The sequence below is a fragment of the Apiospora hydei genome (assembly GCF_038363865.1).
Source record: "Apiospora hydei strain CBS 114990 chromosome Unknown utg000009l_segment0_segment0, whole genome shotgun sequence".
In the NCBI taxonomy this organism is placed as follows: Eukaryota; Fungi; Ascomycota; class Sordariomycetes; order Amphisphaeriales; family Apiosporaceae; genus Apiospora; species Apiospora hydei.
Genome location: NW_027117368.1, coordinates 6,222,941 through 6,244,889, shown reverse-complemented (window position 1 = coordinate 6,244,889; position 21,949 = coordinate 6,222,941). Strand labels below are relative to the sequence as shown.

Here is a 21,949-nt window from a genome sequence, read left to right as displayed (position 1 = left end):
CGGGTTAAGAGTAAGGTGCATGCAAGGGCGAGACGACTTTGTACAGTAAAATGCAGTTCCAGCTGTGTTGTTTTTGGACGGGCCTGGCAATCATTGCCAGGACTGAACGTGATATTATTTTTGGCACACAGATTGGTGCCACTAGTGGCCAGGATCTGTTCCCACCAGGGGCGAAGCTTCTTTTTTAGCGGGTGATTCTTTCGATTCTTCCCCATGCTGCCCTGTAAATCGCTGCCTAATGGGGGAAGCCGGTTCGGATGGGGTAAGCAGCCTACACGAAAAGTCCCCCCGGCCTGCTGGCATCAACATCCTTCCTGCCCTATCTCCCATGTGCAGACGGGAGAAAAAAGAAAAACGTGGTGTCAGAACTCTCGTTCGTCTGTAAACACAAGTAAAAGGACGACCACCACAGTAAGCCTATAACGTAGTAAGTACTCAATCCGAACATGCACAACAGTAAATCATCGACATGATGCTACGTTACGATGTGGCTTATTAATATCTACTGACATGAAAGCGCATATACGTGTATGCAATGAATATCTGAAGCCACCTGCTTATGGCCTGCAGTGGTCATCATCTTGTTGGGAAAGTATTTTCGCGCGTCTCGTAAATTACATCGGAAGCTGCCATGCGGCGCGGCCAGCTCGACCCAAGCAAGACACACACCTTTTTTTCGGCATTGATCTGCTATCTATGCGCTTTTCAGCCGTCGCACTTATTTTTCGTCCAAGGGTCTTGGTGCCAGAGGGATGGACAGCCGGACACTGCTAGACTACAGCGTAGACAGCGCAGACAGCGTAGGTAGGCCAGGCCAGGCCCCCGGGGCTGAGAATAAACTCCCCCTAAATCTCCAATAGCGTCGGCAAGGGACCGCCGATTCGGTGCAGGCGTCCGGGTCTATTGTGCTGACTGCTTCAGGTCTGCAGGCCAGCGCATGCGCTAGATACCCGTACTATACATTACATAAAGAAAATGGGAAAAGATGTCCTCCATCAATGCAGATCCTCGTGCAGGCTAGATAGATCGTCCCCGATTGGGCTATCATGCATCTTGCTTATACTACTAGTATATACCTCAGATACTCGCTTGGTGTTCATCGCGAGAGCCGCGTGATGATCTAAGCGAACTTCTACTGACCTCAGCCAAGACCGGCAAAGGGAGCCGTCTGTCGGACCATCGCGCGGCGACCGCCACGTGAGACCTTTACGACCTGCAGCATCGTCATTCTAGAATGCCCCAAATCACTCACGGCACGTTGGCAGAACGACAACACATAAGAGTGTCTAAGGCACGTGCAATCGCCTGGTCCGGCCGCCAGCTGGGCGTTAGACACTTCGGCGCCAGACGACTTCGGCAACAAGTCGGTAGAGAGTTTGGAATATGCCGAGCTGAACAACCGGTCGAATCATATAGGCAAAACACACTGGTCTCCCTTCCATCTATACAACCTAGTCTCGAAATCATCTAGCCTAACTCCGTCGCTAAACAAATACAAAGAAGCTGTACATGAAAGTTCAATGGAGACAGTCCTTATACGGATGCTCAAGGGGGTATCATCTACTAATCCAACCAACAGCCATCCAGCATACGGGCTCCAAAGGGGTTTCCCGAAGTTTCTTCCCAACGTCAACCCACTAATCAGTCCATCACTCCTCATCGTCATCACTTTGGTCGCCAGACCAGTCCTCGATCTGAGCCCATCCACAACCCCATCGCCGCCCGCCACTCTCACCATTGACCCGGAGGTCCCGCGCCTGTTCCCGCCCTTCGCTCCAGCATCGGACCAGGTAGTCATCCCCCACTGTGACAAGCTTGCCCTTGTTCGTCCAAGACAGAGCGCCAACTTCACGGTCATGGCCCCGCACTAGTGGCGTACCATTACGGACGATAGGTATGTCATCCTTTTCACTCCTTGCCGCCAGGCTGCTGCTGCTGCTGCTTCGTTGAAACAAAGCTCGACGAAGTGGGTCGGGCTGAGAAGACGGCAATGACTTCGGCATATCCGAGGAGCCAGCAATGGTTGAGTCCGAAAGCGAGAGCGACGAGGTAAGCTCGGCTAGGTCGTGTTCAAAGTACCGCTCCTCCGTAGGGAAGACAACCGCGCAGGCATCACTACTGCCGACCGCAAGCATCTCCGAACGGCCCTGCGAGGCAGGACGCACGGCGGCTTTGACGTAGAAGCTCGTCGCGTGGAGCGAAGGATGGCGGAACCCGTACATAGGACCAAGCCCGTTATGTGTTGCGCCATGACGTCTTCTCGGCACTTGCGAAGACAGTTCAGGCGCATGCCCCAAGATGAGGTGCGCAGTCGAGTAGGCGTAGACAGTGTTGTCTTTGCTTAGGGCATATAACCGCGTGCTGTCTGTGTTCAATGACAGCGAGGAAACACCAAACGGTCTCCATCGTGAGTGTGACGTAGGTGGTGCTGTAGTTGATAATGCCGTCGCGCCTTTCCGTGACGAGGACCGGATATCCCAAAGCTTGATCGATGCATCCGCTTCACAGGCTGTAAGGAGTAGGTGCTCCCTTCCTTCTGGGAGAAACTGCAGAGCGGTGACAGACACGTCACCTATCCGACCAGGCAGTTCTCCCCGGGAGGGCGTATCGCCCGGTCCGGTGTTAGCGGCCTGCTGGACCTGCCGTTGTGTCCGGGCATGAGCATGGTACAAGCTATTCACTACACATCCATTCTTTGGTTGCCGCAGGCGGTATGCCAAACCATTGTCATATCTAGCCAATGCGGGTATATCTTGGACTGGCCCTCGGCATCGAAGATCCCAAATCTGTACACTGCCATCACGAGATGACGTCGCTAGGACTGAATTGTTAGATTGACCTGGTTGGAACCGGACTTGCTTTAGGGAGGCAGTATGATTCAGAAGCACGGCAACGGTTGATTGGGTCATCATGTCGATGACCCGACCAGTCTGGTCACCTGATGCGGTGGCAATAAGAGAATCATCTGCGGAGAAGTCCAAGTCGATGATAGCGTTGCTGTGAGCCTGGAATGAAAGGTGGACCTTGTTGAAGGCCTCTGAAGAAGGATCTCCGGAGGAGTCCAGAAGACGAATCTGGCCTTCTTCGTCACCTACTGCCACTAGGCTATTGGCTACAAATCGTGTTAGTTTGCTTGAATGTGTATACATATTGGCGTTGCGAATTTGGTAAACGTACTGTGACACGCTGTTGTACAGAAGGGGATACAGCGACCTACACCATCCTGGCTTGTGCAGCTGTGAACGTCTTCGGGGTGGCTGTAGAATGCGCTAGTCTCCAATCTCCAATCCGTAGCAGGGCACGACATATATGGTCTAGGATAGCCAGCCCTAGGAAGGGCACCGAGTTCGCGCTGTAGCATTTGACCACCCAGCCCACGAGCAGTCAAGGGTGCAAGGCGCTTGACGGGCTTCGCTACCGAGTCGTCTTCATCGTCATCATCATCGCTTTCCTGAGAGTTTCGGATGTCCTGACTGGACTGCAGGGATCCAATCGGACTGAGAAGCGCTGGCTTGACGACAGGGGAAGGTTTGATTGGGCCATGGTCGAGCGGTTCGGGCCGGCAAGGCGACGACTCAGGGGTATGGTGGAATTTGCGACGTTTTGATGCTCGAACGTTGGAGGCGAAGGTTTCGTTTGGAAGCAGGTCCTCCTCTCCCTCGTCGTGGGGTTGTAGAGGACTCGAAGGTGCCGGTGTTTGATAACGGTTGTTGACCTGAGGGCCAGCCAGCTCCCTCAAGGCCTTCCGAGCCGGGCTGATGTGGGCTATATGAGACGACAAGCTTGACCTCGGGGTAAAGAAGCGCCTAAACTTTCTAGGAGTAATGGACGGGTTCTTTCTCTCCTTGCCATTGTTGCGTCTGGGAGGCGACGAAAGAAGTCTTGCAGTCTCGTTGGGAGGAGAGCTTGATAGCATGGTGTTGTCTGACTGGAGAGTCTTGCCCGTCATACTTCCAACCCACGGGAGCTCGAGCTATCGGACTTTGAACCAAATGCCACCGCCGCTCGTTCGCTCTCTTGCAAAGCGTAGACAGAAGAAGGGATTATAAAACAAGGGTTGGCATATCAACCAAAACAATGGACCGAGGGAAGATTGTACAGTTTGGAGGATCCGGTACAAGGAAATGAGATGACAAGAAACGCAGTGGGGTGGAAAGCGTTTCCGGGCTACGGTCTTTAATGGGGGCGGCAGCTAACCACCAGACCACGAAAGCTGCGCGACGCGTTGAGATCACGTCCCGCGATGATGCAGCCAGCACATGCACTTTACACGAAAAGACGGAGAAATGCGGGTCGTGCTAAGCTGAGCAGGCGCTTGGGCCTTTGGAGGTGGCACCCACTGAATCATTCTGGACCATGGGCCGCCTATTGGCCAATGCCAGCCCACCCCTGCTTCCCTGCCAGAACCAACCCAGCCGTCCAGCCCACCGGAGCCGATAAGATTGGGAACTTTCTTTATCTTATCGCCTCGAAAAAAATAACATTATGGTCGCTGCAGAAGAAGAACCTTAGAGTGGGACGGGACAGTATCAGCGCTGGAGGCTGCTTTCTGACAAGACAATCCAGCCCACCTTCACTCGAGTATACTCGACGACGCATTTTATTCGGCGCACCTCACCCACCAACGGTGAGATCTCGTCGTCAAAATGCCGTTCCAGAAGAAGACCGGAAAAGGTCGTCTGGATAAATGGTATAAACTTGCCGTTAGTACCTTTCCTGCACAACAGTATCAGCTGTATCCCGCGGGAGCAGTGCTAATTGCCCATCGTACAGAAAGAAAAAGGTTTCCGAGCCAGAGCTGCTTTCAAGCTGATTCAGCTCAACAAGAAGTATGGCTTCCTCGAGAAGAGTCGGGTCTGTTTGGATCTGTGCGCTGCGCCTGGTGTAAGTCAACTCGCGAGGTTCTTCTCTGACCCTGCATCGCCTTTCGCTAACCGTCCATCCAGTCATGGTGTCAAGTAGCTGCCCAGACCATGCCGACGGGTAGCATGATTATTGGTTGCGATTTGTCCCCGATCAAGCCTATCCCCAATGTCATCACTTTCCAGTCAGATATTACGACCGACAAATGCCGAGCCACAATTCGCCAATACCTCAAGACATTGAAGGTGGATGTGGTGCTTCACGATGGTGCGCCCAACGTCGGTACAGCTTGGGTCCAGGATTCCTTCAACCAGGCCGAGCTCACGCTCCAGTCGATGAAGTTGGCGACGGAATTCCTGAACGAGGGCGGTACTTTTGTGACCAAGGTTTTCAGATCAAAGGATTACAACTCTCTTCTTTGGGTCTTCAACCAGCTGTTCGCCAAGGTTGAAGCGACCAAGCCCCCGTCATCTCGAAATGTCTCTGCCGAAATCTTCGTGGTCTGCCGTGGTTTCAAGGCTCCCAAGAAGATTGATCCCCGATTCCTCGATCCCAAGACGGTCTTCGCCGAATTGGCCACCGCAGCCCCCAACAACGAAGCCAAGGTGTTCAACCCCGAAGTCAAGAAGCGTAAGAGAGAGGGTTATGAAGAGGGCGACTACACTCAGTTCAAGGAACTGCGCGCCAGCGAGTTCATTCAGACCCTGGACCCGATCGCTGTCTTGGGAGGATACAACAAGCTCTCGTTCGACCAACCGCCCAACGGCGATGTAGCTTTGGCTGCCCTGGACAAAATGCCGGAGACTACCGAGGAGATTCGAATCTGCTGTGGCGATCTGAGAGTTCTTGGAAGGAAGGAGTTCAAGCTCTTGCTCCGGTGGCGTCTGAAAGTCCGCGAGTTGTTTGGGTTCCCTACCAGGAAGACAGCAGCGCAAGCCGCCGCGTCAGCCTCGGAAGAGGCAGGCGAAGTAGCCGCGGTTGAATCCATGGACGAAGAACTAAAGATGCAGGAGGAACTGCAGGATCTGAAGGACAGAGACAACACCAAGAAGAGGCGTGAAAAGCGCAAGGAGAACGAGAAAAAGCAGAAGGAAATCTACCGCATGCAGATGAACATGATGGCACCTATGGATATCGGTTTGGAGCAAGATGGTCCCATCGGCAGGGACTCCCTGTTCGGCCTCAAGACCGTGGACAAGACAAATGCCGCCAACAAGATTGCAAAGGGCAAAATGGCAATCCTGAGCGAGGCTGAGGCGAAGAAAGACCTTGACAGTGGAATTGGAGAGGAAGAAGACGATTCCATGGACGAGGAAGATGAAGACAGGTTGGAGCGAGAACTTGATGGCATGTACGAGCAGTACCAAGACCGAAAGTCTGCTGCCGACGCGAAGTTCCGGGCCAAGAAAGCGCGGAAGGAGCATGACGATGGCGAGTGGGAAGGTGTCTCTGCGGATGAGCAGCAATCAGACGATGACGACAAACTCGAACAGGATAGCAGCAGTGACGACGACTCAGACGACGAGGATGCGTTACCAGCAAAGAAGCTCCTAACAGACCTTGACAACACACCCGAGGAAGCAGGTGGTTTGTCTAAACGGGCGAAGAGCTTCTTCAACCGCGACATCTTTGATGGTATCCTTGACGGCGACGAGGATGCCGAGGAAGAAGAGGATGTTGAGGTGGTGGATGCTGCAGCGGAGGAGGATGACTCGGATGCGGAGCTCAACGCCATCATCAAGAAACAAGCTGAGAGGAAGAAGAGCAAAAAGAAGGCAGGCAAGGCTAAGGAGCAAGAGAAGGAGAAGGATGGTTTCGAGATCGTCAAGTCTGACTACAAAGAGGATGATGACTGGGAGGATGAAGACAAGCGTCGTTCGGATGGACAACCTGGTAAGTCATGGCTCCTGCCTAATATAATTGGCATATTGCTAACAAGCTGCAGACATCGATATCATCACAGCCGAGGCCATGACTCTTGCCCATCAGCTGGCAACTGGCCAAAAGACCTCGTACGACGTTGTCGACGATGGTTTCAACAAACATGCTTTCCGCGACCGCGACGGCCTGCCGGACTGGTTCCTGGACGACGAGGTGAGGCACGACAAGCCGCACAAGCCCATCACCAAGGCGGCCGCCAACGCGCTCAAGGAGAAGATGCGTGCGTACAACGCGCGCCCGATCAAGAAGGTGCGCGAGGCCAAGGCGCGCAAGAAGTACAAGACGGCGCAGCGCCTCGAGAAGCTCAAGAAGAAGTCGGACATGCTCGCCAACGACGAGAACATGACGGAGAAGGAGAAGGCCGAGAGTATCAGCAAGCTCATGAGCAAGGCCGCCAAGAAGAAGCCTCAGCAGAACACGCGCGTTGTCGTCGCCAAGGGCGTCAACCGCGGTATCCAGGGCCGTCCCCAGGGCGTCAAGGGTCGCTACAAGATTGTCGATCCCAGGATGAAGAAGGAGATGCGGGCGCAGAAGCGAGTTGCCAAGAAGCGGAAATAGATCTTGAGCGTGCTATAATACGATATACCTTAGATGGCTCTTGTATATACCTTTCCCTTGTACAAACGCAACAAATGGCGAGATGTGAACTTACTTTGTTGAACTCTGATTCTCACACCTAAGAGCCATTGATAGTGGCGCATGATAAAACGTCCTTAAGAATACCAACGAGCACTTTGGATATTAATTCTCTTTCTTGTACATATCATGAGATTGAGACTGAAAGATTCTTTGAAACCATAAAAACTCCTTTTCACTGTATTTTGGTGGTATCTACAGTCCTATCTTGAGGACCATACGCAAGGTAACATTAGGGGGCTCGACAAGGGCTTCAGAGCAAACCGAAAAGTCACACCAACGTCAAGATATAATAAAACAGCAGCAGCAACCTCTACCTAGTACAATAGCCCCGATCACCGTTTACCGGCATTTCGCCTGCTCTTTCCGAGCCTTGCTGTTTTCGGGGGCTTGCCCTTGGTGCCCTGCTTCATGCTCTTCTGGCTGAAGCCGCTCAAATCGCCGGAGCTGATGGCGTCGCCTGACTTGGAGTGGCGCTTCTTGCCGCCGAAGCCGTACTTTTGGTCCTTCTTCATGCGCTTGTTGTTGGGTCGGTCGCCGCTGCGGTCGGCGCCGCGCTTCCTGTCGGGCTTGCCGAGCTCCTCCTCGATGCCGACGTCGAACAGATCAGCTTCGTGCGTACCAAGGTCGCCAGAGTTCTCAGCGCGTTCTATGGGGGTTTTGTGTTAGTCATGGAACGATAAACATGCATATACTTTCGGCGTAAAAAGTAGGGTAGAAAAGGGGGAGGTGGCGGCGATGAACTTACTCCTCTTCAGGGTCTTGATCTTGTCAAGTGTCTCCTTCTTGGCCTTCTGGCGCTCCTGCAGCTTGTTGACCTGGACCTGCTTGCCGAACTTCTTGAGGTCGCGCAGCTTGCGGGCCTCGGCCGAGGCCTTCTTGGCGCTAGCCTCCTCGATGAGGCGGGCCTTGACCTTCTCCATCTGGCCGTCGTCCTTGACCATCTCGGCGAAGTAGTCCTTGGGCCGCGAGAAGGGCACGTTCTCGGCCTTGAGCAGCGAACGCGCCTGCTTGACCGTCTCGAGGGCCTGGCCGTAGAAGGCCAGCTCCCGCTTCAGGTCGTCCATGACGTCGGGGATGTTGTCGGCAGTGGGCTCCACGCTCGACAGGGTCATGTGCGACTTGAAGGGCACGGACTTGTCGGTGGCTATGGAAATGCGCTTCAGCGCCGCCTCGAGGGCGGTTGTGTTGTTGATGGTGAGGCGCTGGTGCGGTACCAGGTCCTCCTTCTCCGCGTCCGACAGGTCCTCGAGGTCTTCCAAAGCGATGTCCTCCTCGGGGTCTTCCTCGTCGTCATCCTCTTCATCCTCCTCTACAGCGGCAACGGCCTTCTTGTTGTTCGCCTTTTGCTTGAGCTCGGACTGTTTGGGTTGTCGCACGCGCGCGATCTTCTCTTCCATTTCGACTTCAGAATCGGAGCTGGCGCTGTCGTCCAGGTATGCGGCCACGTCGTGCCCCTCTTCGTCATCGTCTTCAGAGTCATCCTCGTCGTCTTCGTCATCAATTGGGGCACCGCCCTTGGTTTCTTCCTCCTCGTCTTCCCACTCCTCTGCCTCGCCGTCCTTTGCGGCCCCACCAGTCTTGCTTTGCTTCTTCTTTGAGGCCTGCTTGGCCACCTTCTTCTGGTGCAATTTCTTGAAATCTACACCCTTCTCGTGCGCAAGCGCCATCTTGAGGCGGCCTTTGGTAACCATGGTTGCGGTTGTGGATGGGCAATTAGTCGGTGGTTAAGGGTCTGAATTGGCTGTCTGTTGGTTTTGCTGCCGTTCTAGCTTTCGCCCAAAATTTTGGACTGCATCCCGCGATAAGGTATTTTTTCTGCCGCTATCGCCCCCACTTCAATGCACCATGCGGTACTTGGGTACTTCCCTGTCAGTAGGCGGTAAGCTCAATTGCACCCAACGCAATGCTATGTTAGGTACTTTTTATTTCAAGGAACCCAAGCCGGACCTTGATTCTGGGCATTGAGTTACGCTTTCGGATCGTGAACTGGTCTCTTTCTCACGTGGTATGATTCTATCATGAGTCCGTGGCGGCGGGCTCGAAGCAATATCCAATTGACCGACTGTCTTCACGTAAAGTGATAACACACAATGGCATGCCTCACGATCCGAGTGCTGACACCCAGCTGCGGTGGGACATGGATCAATATTCCGTGATAACCACATCCGTTCTATCGAATCCCGGGGATGGATCTTTGACGGATCGACGCGATCATGGTAGGTATTACTACGGCAATAGGCGGGCCCCGTCCGTCTATCTTTGGGATACGAGGTCGTGTTCCTCCCCAGCGAACAAGAAAAGATCCTACCTACCCATTATCCACACACGCACACACAACTACTTCCTGATTGACGTAGCCATCTGCATGCCAGCAAGAAGACTACCTAACAGTTAGTCCTCGCTGCCCAATCAGGTCGTGGCATATTTTGGGGGCCTTGGACTTGCCAGCAACTGTTTATTCTGCTGCCTGGCCGCTGTATCCACGGGACAGGCCATCGGACCCCCACAATTGTGTCAGCAAGATTCCCGTATCAGGAACTGCACCCAACGACTTTGTATGCTTGTTGATAGTTGCCGGTCATGGGAAGATAGAATCTCGTGTTTCATCGAGACGCCCACATATCACGTAGGGCTGTTGGCATTGGTGGAGTCTATACTAGGAATACCTATCAACAACGGTATGGGGTTAGCTTCCTCTATTTATACCACTGGCAACCCTATTTAAGAATGGCTTCTGCCTCTCTGAAAGAGGATGGTAAACATTGGAGTTGTCAATTATACAGCTTTACATGATATGTCGGTAGTCTTTTTCATCCTTCCACTCGTTTGTCACTACATAGTTTGATGAGTCTTCTCTACCTTCCTCAACTCTCAACGCGCACCCATCCCCTGACCGAAGCAAGAGACAACACCCTCAACATGATGTCAACCAAAGAAGCCCAGAACCTGTACGCCAGAGACGACCAGTCTGAATTTCCGGCCCGGGCCCCCGTTGAAGCGCCATCGGTCATGACCCCTAGCCGTGCCAACTCCAACGCCGCGGCAGCCTCTGGCCACCACGGCAGTCCGGCAGGAACCGCCTGCTTCCACCATACAGTCTGCTGCCACCACGTCCAGCAGCCGGTAGCACATCACTCATATCACGAGCCAGCAAAGGCCAACGTCGTTCCTGTTCCACTGCTCCAGCGCTGGTCCGCTCTTGTGCAGTGTCCTGGGTGTCGCGAGATTGCGCCCACGGTTGTCAAGTACAAGTCTGGGAAAGGTACTCAGTAAGTAACGCTTTATCTTAGACTTCGCCTTCAACGCCCCTTTTTCTCCGCCCTCTCTCCGTCTTCCCCTGGGTTTCGCATCTTCTCTCCCCAGCGCTAGAATGAAGTTCCCTAGCTGACCGGGCTCGACATTGCTTATAGCTGGATGGCCACCTTCTTCTTCTTCACGACCGGCATCTTCGTTTTCGTGCCGTACTCCATGAAGCACTTCAAGAACGCCGAGCACTCGTGCGTGCATTGTGGCAGGCTTCTGGCCACTTATCGCTTTGGCAGTGGGCCCAGAGCACATGTTCTTTGAAAGTCGGTCGATCCCGGAGTTGCACAAGTGGGATTCTGACTTGGTGCCAGGGGACTATGCACATACGGGCATAGATCATCGCAAATGGCCAGGAAGGGCAATGAGATGCAGCTTGCGTAAGGTGTGGTTACACGAGCAGCACGACGGTAATGAATCCATCGAAAGGGGCCGTGATTAAGGGTCTTTGGTCAAGACGTTCCACTCCTTTCGGATTGCCATGATTTCCCTATACATATCTCGTCAGAAAGAGAAATAAAAAAGGAACATTAAACTATATAATCGATGCTGGTAGATATCTTCAAGTACTCAGCTAGAGGGGAAAGAGCTTCGCTATCAACCGATAAGGGATGACCAAAAGAAATAACGAATTGCGTACCGCCACTGGTCCTGCATCAGCACAGCGACCCAAAACAGCAAGGTTGCCGTTATCTGTCACATCCTGACGCCCTCTTTGGGCCAACCTGCATAGGCAATAGAATGCATGCACGTCGAGGATGGCGGGGTAGTCGTCAGCGGCACAGCCGGCGGACCTCGTTCGACAAAAATCTGAAAAAGTCCCCGAGTTGTGGATGGAGGGAGGAAAACAATCTTTCGACCTGCGCAACATGTTTTCAGGAGTGCTCGTTCGATAATACATAGTCAATTGAATTGCTGTTGACCAGCAGAATGAGCGCCCACAACGAAACAGCAGCGGCCCAGGCGCAGGGCTTGCTGCAGAGTCTCAGCCCGTGGTACTCCCTTGCCTTGATCCCGCTTCTGACGCTCTTGGCGTTGCAGCCGTGGCGCTCGTCAAAAGAGCCACCGAGCCTGAGGGCGAAGATCCCGTATATCAGCAATGGTTACCAGTTCCTGGCCGACAAGGCCACCTTCTTCAGGCGGCTTGAGTAAGCTATAGTCCTCTTCTGTCGCCCCCGTTGACCAGCTTCTTCTTGTCCAACGCAGCTAACGAACCGTACAACAGAAAGGCTTTCAGGAAGGCCAGTATCATCAAGTTCCACATTGGCTGGAAGACTGTGTACATGGTTTCCGGCGCCAACAACATCCAGGTCCTGTTCAGGTCTGGTCACGGGATCAACGATGACAGCATGGTGCGTACGGCGGCTGAGGTCGTATGGGATATGCCCCCGGAGGACTTGGCCAAGTTGGTCGACGACAGGAGTGGCCGTAACAAAGTGCCCAAGCCCGGATACGAAGATATGCCATTCCATAAGCGATACTGGTGAGTAACTGCTACTTCCAAGTCCTCTTCAGGTTCATTCCATATCCAAAAGTTGCTGCTGATCGTTGGCATTCTTTTCCATAAGGGCCGCCAATCACGAGATCTACGAGAATTTCCTCTCCAACAAGGAATACTCCAGCGCGTCCGCCAACAAGTACTTCGAAGTCTTCGCCGAGCGGCTGGAAAAGTTCCCGCTCGGCGAGTGGACGACCGTCTCCCTCACGGACGTCTTCATGAAGGACATGACCCACGGTGCCATCACGGCGCTCATGGGCTCGCAGATCCTGGAGCTCAACCCGGGCTTCGTCGGGCACTACTGGACCTTTGAGCGGTACCTGGTCGAGTTCCTCGCCGGGCTGCCCAAGTGGCTCAACCCGCGGCCGTATCGGGCCCTCGAGAACTTCAAGGCCATGACGACCAAATGGGTCGAGTCCGCGTGGGACAACTTCGACTGGGACGGGCCCGACGCCGACGCAGCTTGGGATCCCCATTTCGGATCCCGCGTCATGCGCGAGATATCTCACTGGTGGAAAGATAACTTCGCCTTCAAGAGCCAATCTGGATTTTTTGCCTCCCTATTATTGGCGTAAGTCGAGAACAACGCCCGAGCCCCTGATCCCTGCCAACCGTCCCGCCCAATGCTAATACCTCGGCCCCCTGCCCGGGGCGCATGCCTGTAGACAAAACTCCAACACAGTCCCCGCGGCCATGTGGTCAGTCCTGCGCCTGATCGAGGACGAGGAGCTCTACCGCGCCGTCCGGGCCGAAGTCGCCACCACCCTCGTCGTGGACCCGGCCACGGGCGCGCGCACGCTGGACCCGCAGGCCCTCGGGGCCTTGCCGCTCCTGAACGCCCTGTACACGGAGACGCTGCGCTACCACGTCACCTTCAACATCATGCGCGAGGTCTCGGAGGACACTCAGATGGACGGGTACGACCTGAAGAAGGGCGCGTGGATCCAGGCGTCGACGCAGATCGCGCACTTTGACGAGTCCCTCTGGGCGCGGGACGGGCACCCGGCCTCCGAGTTCTGGATCGGTCGGTTCCTCGAGTACGAGGATAAGGTGATTGATGAGAAGAGCGGGAGGACGGAGCGCGTACCCAAGTTCAACGGGTCTACTCGACCTGGGTCTTACTTTCCCTACGGTATGATGACAATCTTCCCCCATCCCCCTTTCCATATAACTGGGCTGTTTCGAGGCTTTTGATCGATACTAAAGCGAAATCATCCCTATTATAGGCGGTGGAGCTGCTATGTGCCCCGGCCGTCAGTTTGCCAGGCTGGAAATTCTGATTACCGTGGCCTTGCTGGTCTCCAAATTCGACATCGAGTCTCTTGAGTGGACGTTCCCGGACGGTCGCAAGTCCGACCGCCCGGGTAAGCCCGACGAATCGGTTATGGGTTCCGGCGTCTTACGCCCGGACCGGGAGATGAAGGTTCGCTGGAAGAGGCTCTGGTAAAAAGACACGGTTAGGCAGTTGGAAACGACGTCGGAGGGCCGGCTTTCTTACTAGTCTCCTGGTTAAAGGAATGACTGGCCGTTTTTAATTACAGAACCACGAAACTAAGGCATTGTAAATTGATGACTACTTTATACACCAGTATAAATAACGAGCTTACGACTTTATATTATACATGACCAGGGTGTATATGTAGCAACGCAGACGACTATACTTGCATGAACAGAAAATCACAAAAGACATCAAGGTTAATCGCGACAGGGTGGTAGCTCTTGTGGTGTTCAGTTTGAGAAGTTTATTAATAGTTGATGTATTTGGCTTATCTATGCGTCGTCCAGCTTAAAAGCGAGTGAAAGGTAGCCACTTGCCCCTGAGAGTGATGTTCACCCAACTACATATACGTTGTCAGCAATCAAGGTCTAGCCATATATACTTACTCATGAAACAAGATGGGGTAATTGAGAAGGGGGAGGTGGCGAGGGTTTCTTTGAACTTACGCAACACCATCCTGATCAACCTCCTTCTCGACCTTGCTCGAGAACGCAATCGCGCTCATGATGCCGTCCCCAAACTTCTCATTCATGACGGCCTTGAACGCGTACCCGTAGTTCTGCACGATCTCGTATAGACGATAAATCAGCGGCTCGACGGGCGGCATGGGCCCCGCGCGGCCGCGGTCCGGGAACCCGCCCATCGACTTCTCGAGCTCGGCGCGCTCGACGCCCAGCAGCGACGAGAGGCGCGTGATGTCATCGGCCGACGCCTGGGCCTGGCCGTAGAACAGCGCCGCGACGGCGACTTCGCCGCGGCCGAGCTCCTGCGCGATGCGCTCGAAGGAGAGCTGCTTCGTTGCTTTGGCGTCGAAGAGGGTCTTGGAATAGACGGGGAGGCGGTCGACGATGGTCGACTGTTGCAATTGTAAGCTTGTGCTTTCATTCTTCGTCTTTTTCATTCATGATATCATTGTTCGTTCCCCTTTCCTGCTTCTTGGATCCTGGATCCCAGTGGGGAGGAGAGTGTGGGGCAGGGATGGGCGGCACTTACATCGAGAGTAGCGATCTTTGAAGTGTCCGACATCTTGGATGGATTAGGTGGTGTGTAGTGTAGTCAACTATTTGTCTTTAGTATGCAAAAGCAAATATGCATACAAGTTGAGATAGGGTAGGATTGATATCCGATCTTATAGTCGGTGTCCTGATGAGTGCAATGTTCCCCAATATTTTCTACTCCCCAGTTCTGTCCCCAGCGCGGCATTTGGACCCAGCTGAACGTCATGCATATGCCTTTCCCCGCCTTTATAGTGCGGAGATATGCCGGAATCTCGGGGTTGGTGAGATCGCTCGCGTGGGCTGGCGCTCTTTCTAATACGTCTGATCTGGTTATATCTATTTGTATTGTCGGCCGCATGTTCTTTGAAATTGTGTTTATTTGTAAGCGTCATTTACTATCAGAAACCCACATGTAGCCAAGTCGAACTCTCTAGCAGCCAAACGCGATGGGACTTACCGGCCGCCCTGCCTTGCCTGTCGGAGGACATTTCATCAATTTTACTCCATCCCTTGGACTTACATGACATTGGCTCAGAAATCCACGACATCGGTTGGCTCGGGGCCTATCCAGGAATGAGTATAGTCCCCTAAACAGACCCCAAGTGCGTGCAAGGGACGAACCGATGCCTCGTTGCTCATAGTACCATGTTCCACCTGACCGCCTTGCTCCGCATCATGCTCAAAATCCCGAGCGTAAGGTACTTCTCGTCCACCAGGTTCAATCCGCCGTACGACCCGCGCAGCTCGTCCGAGAACATCTGGAGCGCCCAGCGGGTCTCAGCCGCCGCCGCCTGGGGCCGGTCGCGCAGCAAGCCGAGCTCGCTCAGGGCCAACGACACGTCCGTGTCGAGGCCCGGCTCGACCATCTCGGGCGTCGCCGTGAGCTGCCGGTAGCAGTCCGACATGAACCGGCTCGTCGCGCCGCGCCAGCGGCTGAACTCCTCGTACGAGAAAAAGGTCGCGAGGTCCTCGTCGCTCAGGGCGGCCCGCGTCGCGTCTTTGGCTTGCGTGTAGTCGACCCGGTCCCTGTGCAGGTGGCGGAGCCGCCGCAGGCGGTCGTCGACGGTCTCGATTTCGTTGAAGGCCTTGCGGGCGGCGGCGAACTGCTCCTTCTCGGCGGCGAGCCATTCTTTAATGACGGCCTGAGAGGACACGTACTTCTCGCTCAAGTCATCGCGGTACATCTGCAAGGATACGATGGGGTTGCGCACACCGAGTCCACCCAGCTGCGACGGGAGGAATATGAAGGCGTTCGGGATGTCAGTGATCCCGAATCGTTCCTCCATCTTGGCTTTCAGGTACTGAACGACGTTGCCAGGCTCGGCTGTTTCCGAGCTATTGCTATTGTGTCCGCTCGACGGGCTGAACAGGGACGCTTGCATTCGCTGATATGTTTCAAGGACGCTGTCTATATGCTTGGCTCCAAAGCAAAAGGCAGGCTCGCCAAATGTGTGGCTGAAGAAACGCCCGATGCAGCTGTTCCACGTTTGCACCCAGCTTAGAATGCTATCACATGCAGCCAGCTGCTTACCCAGCTGAGTGATATGGACGTTGACTTGCTTCTGGTCAATGACCCATTCGCCACTTTGGGGGTCAAGTAGCAGGTGGCCGATCTCGACAGGACCTTTCGGAAGAATGGACTCGATCACAGGATCCCGAGAAGCTTCCTCATTCGCCAGATATACGGATCCCGTCTTGTGTGAATTGAATTCGAGTCCCATAACTTTGGCAAATCCTTGTATCGCCGTCCATGCCTTGGCGCAATCAGAAGGCGTGCCGGCAAGGAAGAGGTCGTCGTGGAGCCGGTACAGGAGCAAACCTGATTCCTGATTGACCACGATATCCATGACAAACAGGACGAGTTCGCCGATGAACTTTTCGGTGGCATGGGCCATGGGCACACCGCGTCGACGGGTTTTGGGACCCTTGGGTTCAGCTCCGTCGGTGGCGGGACTGATATTGAGAGGGGCTTCCAAGACCTTTTTGTAGAAGCTGATGAGCTTCTCGGAGAACCCGAAGAAGCGCATCACGGCAAAAATGGTAGAGTGCGAAAGCCCAGTAGCGTACCACTGCAGGTCTGACTGCAAGACTACCGCTTCTCCATGCTGCGTCTGACTGAGGAGGGCATCGGTGGCGAGTGTACGGAGAAGCTCCTGCTTGATGTTGTGGAAAGGGGCACTCGCGGTCGCATCGTCGTCTGGGACGCTATCGTATGACCCAGAGCCAAGGGTATGGACCGTCTGAGGCAGCTGCGACAGTAGGAAATGACTCATATATCGATCCTTGCGCACTCGGTCGGTGTTTCTGTACGCAGAGAACTGTTCGTTCAGGTAATATTCTCGTCGTAGTTGTTCGGTTTTGCTCGGCACAGGTCCCGGTGTCCAGCTCCAGCTGGGGGCGTCCCTCACAAAGTCTTTGAGACACTCTCTCGTCATGGTGCAGCAGCGAATACCCACAAACTCGACGAAGATGGCCTGTAGAACGTCCTCGTCCATCCAGATCCGGTATTTGCCGTTCAGCTGTTGGCGGGGAAGCACCGGGATGCCATTCTCTCCGGCTTGCCATTCCCATGAGTCGAAGTCGGCATAGCGCATGTTGAGAACGTCGCCGATCTCCTTGAGAGCTGATTCGTTATCAAGAAAGTCTCGCAGGGTGGCCTGCTTCTCGTCGCTGAGAAGGTCTTCGGCGAGGAGCCCTCGGAGGCACCACTTGAGACAGTCGGAATCAAAGGGGCTGCGCTCGTTCATGATGGCGTCTCCACGCTGCTGCATCCGCTTTCGCAGGGCCTGCAGGCTGTCTGTTGCCTCGTCGCCGTTGAACAGATCCGCCATGAACATATCAATCTCGACCTCATCGGTCTCTAGGGGCTCGAAAACGACTCGTTCGAACTTGTCACACAGCTCTTGCAGCCGCTCCTTTTGGCGATCGACGATCTCGAACGACTCATCATCCGCGACGGGAGGCCCCTGGCTCATTGGCGCACTCGGGTTCATCCATTCGGTCACCAAGCGAGTGTATAGATAGGCCAGTCCGAGCTTGCGGGACTGAACCTCGAGTTTGGACCTGAGCAGCTCCTCCCATGCTTTGAACATTTCGGCTGGCACCGACGCATCGTAACGAGCTTGCTGTAGCCAGTGCTTGATGTTCTTGACTTTGTTGCCTTTATTGCCCTGGAGACTCTCAGGGTAGACATCGTTTAAGCCCTGCAATAGTGCTGCGATGCGCTTCCGAGGGTCATGTGGGAACTGGTCGGCCTTGCCCAAGATCTCCTGCTTGCTTTCCTCGTATCGTGCACGCTTCTTCTCTATCTCGCGGATCTTGGTGATGGAGATGGACTGCAGAGTCCGGGATAGAACTGAAGCGGGCGGAGGCATCTTGTGGGATGTAGGACTGGTATACTCATGTATCTTGAAGCCAGGGTAGCTGCGGAGGTCAGTGAAGTAAGACTTAACTATACCTAACAACAATGACTGGCAGAGAAATGTATAGAGATCTCTGGCTATAGTGACTGCAATCTCAATTTATATACTCACATCGGTCATGTTCTGTTTACCATGAGTACCTGCCACTGCCTGGCCGACTTCCCTTTTCGCCATTCTTAAAGCAAGCTAATTGGGCCCAATGGGCATGAGACCCATTGGCTTGCAGGCGGGGTGCCTGTGCTGCCTAGCGAGGATCGACTCGCTGCCTGCTGTCGTGGGCGATCCCGCATAGTAAGCAGACAACATCAGGCCATGCATGCGTTGTACCGGTAATAATATTGGCACATATGAAATATACCACAAAACAACAAAGTGCCCTCTGACATCGCAATATTGGAAAGGAGGAATGCTCGACCCATTGTCCAGTCTCTCGGGCTGTTGTGACTTCTGAGGCTAGAATCTTGCCTAATGTAGACGCGATCGTACCAAGATGACGTGAAGCGTATCGGGCCACTGATAGTGCAGACTGATCAAATGGGACTTGTTGATGGAGGGGTACTTTCTTGTTTCATGCCCCGCTAAAGTCTATCCTCGACTTCATGACTTCCAAGTTTCCCCAACAGCGGCGCACTTTCCGACGCAGCAATTGTAGGCAGTCATTGGCGAATCACCGACTGCCCCGAACAATCGTTTTGTGCAAGAAGTCCCTTACTCAGCGCCAACCGGGAAAGAGATCGGCGACGAGGGAAAACTGCAGACAACTTGAACCACCAGTCGCCTAACATCTCCACCAGCACATTGCATCATTACAGTAGATGCGCAAGTAGCAATGTCCAATTCGCATCACCCGGCCGTGCCGGCCGAGGCCCATGAAGGTGACAATCTCTCCCATTCCAGCGACGATGACATGAGAGCGGTCGAGGTGTGTGTCTTTCCTCCTGCTTTTACCCGGCGGCGCAACGCGACAAGAAAGTAGCCGCCTTACACAATCCTCTTTTGATTCTAGGTCTCCTTCGATGCGACCAGTCCCTATCGTAGGAAAAGCTCCATGGTCCCTGGCGATTCCACGCGACCGCGCCTGAGCCCGCCGCTGAAGAAGACGCAATGCCTCGTCCACCAATTCATCGAGAACGAAAGGTCGGGCCAACGTCGCACCAGGGACTCCAGTGCCGACGACCTTTCTAGCGAGGCCGGGTTGGATCGCGTGATCGAACCAAAGGGACAGGAACACCGGCACCACAAGCACCACCACCATAGGGCCAAGAAACAACCCTTCATCGAGGCCGACAGCGCCGAAACCTCGGACGCTGGCCAGGCCGACGAACAGTCCTGGAAGATGGCCGTCACCACACCCCACGAAGAGCTGGACCTCTCCGCCGAGAACCATGAGACACATAGCAGCCGCCTGCTGACGAAGAAGCAATTGGGGGAGATGGCTTGGGGTGTAAGAGAGCTGAGCAGACGGCTAGGCAGCGTCCGGCTCAAGTTCGAAGCACGCTCCATCTTCATATTGACAAAGGTCTTCGATGCCGACTTGGTACCTAAGACGCGGGAGATCGCCAAATGGCTCTTGAGCAAAGAAAGGGGCGTCCAGTATACTGTCTGGCTGCAGGACAGCTTGAGGGAAAACAAGAGATTCGACCTCAAGGGCATGCTGGAGGAACTCCGCCAGGAATACATCGGCGCTGGGGAGATGGACGCGGAAGCGCCGATCAGTGCGGTAGAGAAGCGGGTTCGGTTCTGGAACGAAAACATGTGCCGGACGAGGCCGCACACGTTCGACCTTGGCATCACGCTAGGAGGCGATGGGACTGTCCTCTACGCCAGCTGGCTGTTCCAAAGGATAGTGCCCCCGTTTATCAGTTTCGCTCTGGGCAGTCTAGGGTTTCTCACAAAGTTCGACTTCGCCGAGCATGAGAGCACCCTCACGACGGCACTGAAAGAAGGCGTTACGGTCAGCCTTAGGTTGCGATTCGAAGGGACTATTATGAGAAGTCAAAAACGACGCACCCCCGAGGGCAAGGAGCAAGACTCAACAGACGACTCCGAGATGCACCAGCAGAGGGATCTTGTCGAAGAGCTCATTGGCGAAGAAAAAGACGATGACCATACACATCGACCTGATGGCACGTACGAGATCCTGAACGAGATTGTCGTCGACCGGGGTCCTAACCCGAGTAAGTCCACGCACCTGCGCTTGTTCGAACCTTGAATTGGCTAACCTACCTACTATAGCCATGTCGTATACCGAAGTGTTTGCAGATGACGAGCATTTTACCTCCATCTTAGCCGACGGAGTATGTATCTCGACGCCAACGGGGTCTACAGCGTACAACTTGGCCGCTGGGGGCTCACTGTGCCACCCGGAGAACCCTGTGATGCTGTTGACGTCCATCTGTGCGCATACGTTGTCGTTCAGGCCCGTCATCCTTCCCGACACGATCGTTTTGCGCATAGGAGTTCCCTACGATGCGCGGACGAACTCGTGGGCCAGCTTCGACGGGCGGGAGCGGCTCGAGCTCTTCCCGGGAGACTATGTGACCATCAGCGCGAGCAGGTTCCCCTTCGCCTCATGCATGCCCCAGAGCCGGCGGAGCGAGGACTGGGTTAACAGCATCAGCGGAAAGCTGGGCTGGAATACACGTCAAAAGCAGAAAAACGATGGCTACCAGAAATGGGACAAATGATTTGATTAGGAACATATCGGGGGAATTGCTTTGTTGGTATCGGATCTTACATTGGAAGTATCAAAGAATGCGGCGCAGGAGTAATCATGCCTCTTGGGGACTCTCGGGGATGGTCTAGACTCCTGTTACCGATTTGATATGCCATGCCATTTATTCCATATCTTTCCCAATTACTCATGTGAGCGGGATCGAATAATGTTGACAGCGGTTGACTCGTCCGATGCTGATGGATTGCCCTTAGTGGGAAAGGTGCGGAAACGTGTTTGACGTCAGGCCATACAAAGTACATTTGACTACGGACGGATACTAGTAGCACACTGGGCGAACCGTGGCGGGAACCTTATCTTGGCTTGAATGGGTATGCTGCTTGACCAACACCATATAAGCCATCGATTGAGATTCCACATGGCGACCTGGCACGATGAGTAAGTAGGTAAGCGTGGCAGTCGCATTGCTGGCTGAGCAAGAAGCGACGAACCTCCCGTATCAGATGGACTTCATATAGTAATAGTGCTGGATTCGGCAGAAATGAAGCTTGTTTTATACAGCTGTGCAAGTTCATTCGATAACAGAGACAAGTTCCCTGTGTGTCGATAGCTACCTACCAAGTAGAGCGAAACTGCCAACATTATGCGCTTCTGTGTGTACACAGCGGTATCCAGCGCACATTCGCACTCGTCATCAAGGGACATAGCATCTGGAAGAAGCCGGCGAATGCATGAAGAGAAAAGAGTGAATAGAAGAGAAGGGAAAATGTCCCGAAAGAACCGAATTTTCGTCACCAGTTGCACTGTGGCCATCCATGGCTAATTATAGGTAGCCAAAAGAGGAAGTCCGTCTCCATCGTCATTGGCCTGTCGGGCGCGTTTCACACTACACGATATCTCTCCGTCGATCAATCACAAGCGCGCATTAAACCAAACCTGACCCCTGCCAATTCTGCGACTGATGTGTTTTTTTCCCCTTCTGCTTTTCCCCGTTCTCTTTCGTCTCGCTCGTACTTTTTGTTTTAGCGGGCATTGTCCTTTTCCTCCTGTCTTCTTCGGCTTCCTCTGTCTATCAAACACATCACACGATATTTTTAGTTACTTGAGCCTGAC

The 21,949-nt window shown here is 54.0% G+C and overlaps 8 protein-coding genes across 8 annotated transcripts; 4 read left to right on the top strand and 4 right to left on the bottom strand.

Annotated features, from left to right (window-relative positions):
• Positions 1-1,649: 1,649 nt before the first annotated feature.
• PG997_013776 (WD40 repeat-like protein) lies at positions 1,650-3,916 on the bottom strand (the record flags this gene model as incomplete). Its single annotated transcript, XM_066818090.1, has 2 exons — positions 1,650-3,112; positions 3,178-3,916. The coding sequence occupies 2 exons, from the start codon at positions 3,914-3,916 to the stop codon at positions 1,650-1,652; spliced, it is 2,202 nt and encodes a 733-aa protein (XP_066663782.1).
• A 730-nt stretch (positions 3,917-4,646) lies between these two features.
• PG997_013775 (Spb1 domain-containing protein) lies at positions 4,647-7,362 on the top strand (the record flags this gene model as incomplete). Its single annotated transcript, XM_066818089.1, has 4 exons — positions 4,647-4,703; positions 4,774-4,884; positions 4,947-6,756; positions 6,809-7,362. 4 exons carry the CDS (start codon positions 4,647-4,649, stop codon positions 7,360-7,362), a joined length of 2,532 nt encoding a protein of 843 aa, XP_066663781.1.
• Positions 7,363-7,775: 413 nt separating this feature from the next.
• On the bottom strand, positions 7,776-9,134 carry PG997_013774 (uncharacterized protein; the record flags this gene model as incomplete). Its single annotated transcript, XM_066818088.1, has 2 exons — positions 7,776-8,089; positions 8,189-9,134. The coding sequence occupies 2 exons, from the start codon at positions 9,132-9,134 to the stop codon at positions 7,776-7,778; spliced, it is 1,260 nt and encodes a 419-aa protein (XP_066663780.1).
• A 1,228-nt stretch (positions 9,135-10,362) lies between these two features.
• Positions 10,363-11,010, top strand: PG997_013773 (uncharacterized protein; the record flags this gene model as incomplete). Its single annotated transcript, XM_066818087.1, has 2 exons — positions 10,363-10,712; positions 10,854-11,010. 2 exons carry the CDS (start codon positions 10,363-10,365, stop codon positions 11,008-11,010), a joined length of 507 nt encoding a protein of 168 aa, XP_066663779.1.
• Positions 11,011-11,676: 666 nt separating this feature from the next.
• On the top strand, positions 11,677-13,691 carry PG997_013772 (cytochrome p450 family protein; the record flags this gene model as incomplete). Its single annotated transcript, XM_066818086.1, has 5 exons — positions 11,677-11,894; positions 11,933-12,229; positions 12,315-12,815; positions 12,910-13,376; positions 13,471-13,691. 5 exons carry the CDS (start codon positions 11,677-11,679, stop codon positions 13,689-13,691), a joined length of 1,704 nt encoding a protein of 567 aa, XP_066663778.1.
• Positions 13,692-14,184: 493 nt separating this feature from the next.
• On the bottom strand, positions 14,185-14,768 carry PG997_013771 (Cyanase; the record flags this gene model as incomplete). The annotated part of the gene is made up of 2 exons (XM_066818085.1): positions 14,185-14,598; positions 14,736-14,768. The coding sequence occupies 2 exons, from the start codon at positions 14,766-14,768 to the stop codon at positions 14,185-14,187; spliced, it is 447 nt and encodes a 148-aa protein (XP_066663777.1).
• Positions 14,769-15,375: 607 nt separating this feature from the next.
• PG997_013770 (uncharacterized protein) lies at positions 15,376-18,114 on the bottom strand (the record flags this gene model as incomplete). Its single annotated transcript, XM_066818084.1, has 1 exon — positions 15,376-18,114. One exon carries the CDS (start codon positions 18,112-18,114, stop codon positions 15,376-15,378), a length of 2,739 nt encoding a protein of 912 aa, XP_066663776.1.
• An 877-nt stretch (positions 18,115-18,991) lies between these two features.
• PG997_013769 (uncharacterized protein) lies at positions 18,992-20,849 on the top strand (the record flags this gene model as incomplete). The annotated part of the gene is made up of 3 exons (XM_066818083.1): positions 18,992-19,084; positions 19,169-20,339; positions 20,398-20,849. The coding sequence occupies 3 exons, from the start codon at positions 18,992-18,994 to the stop codon at positions 20,847-20,849; spliced, it is 1,716 nt and encodes a 571-aa protein (XP_066663775.1).
• Positions 20,850-21,949: the final 1,100 nt, after the last annotated feature.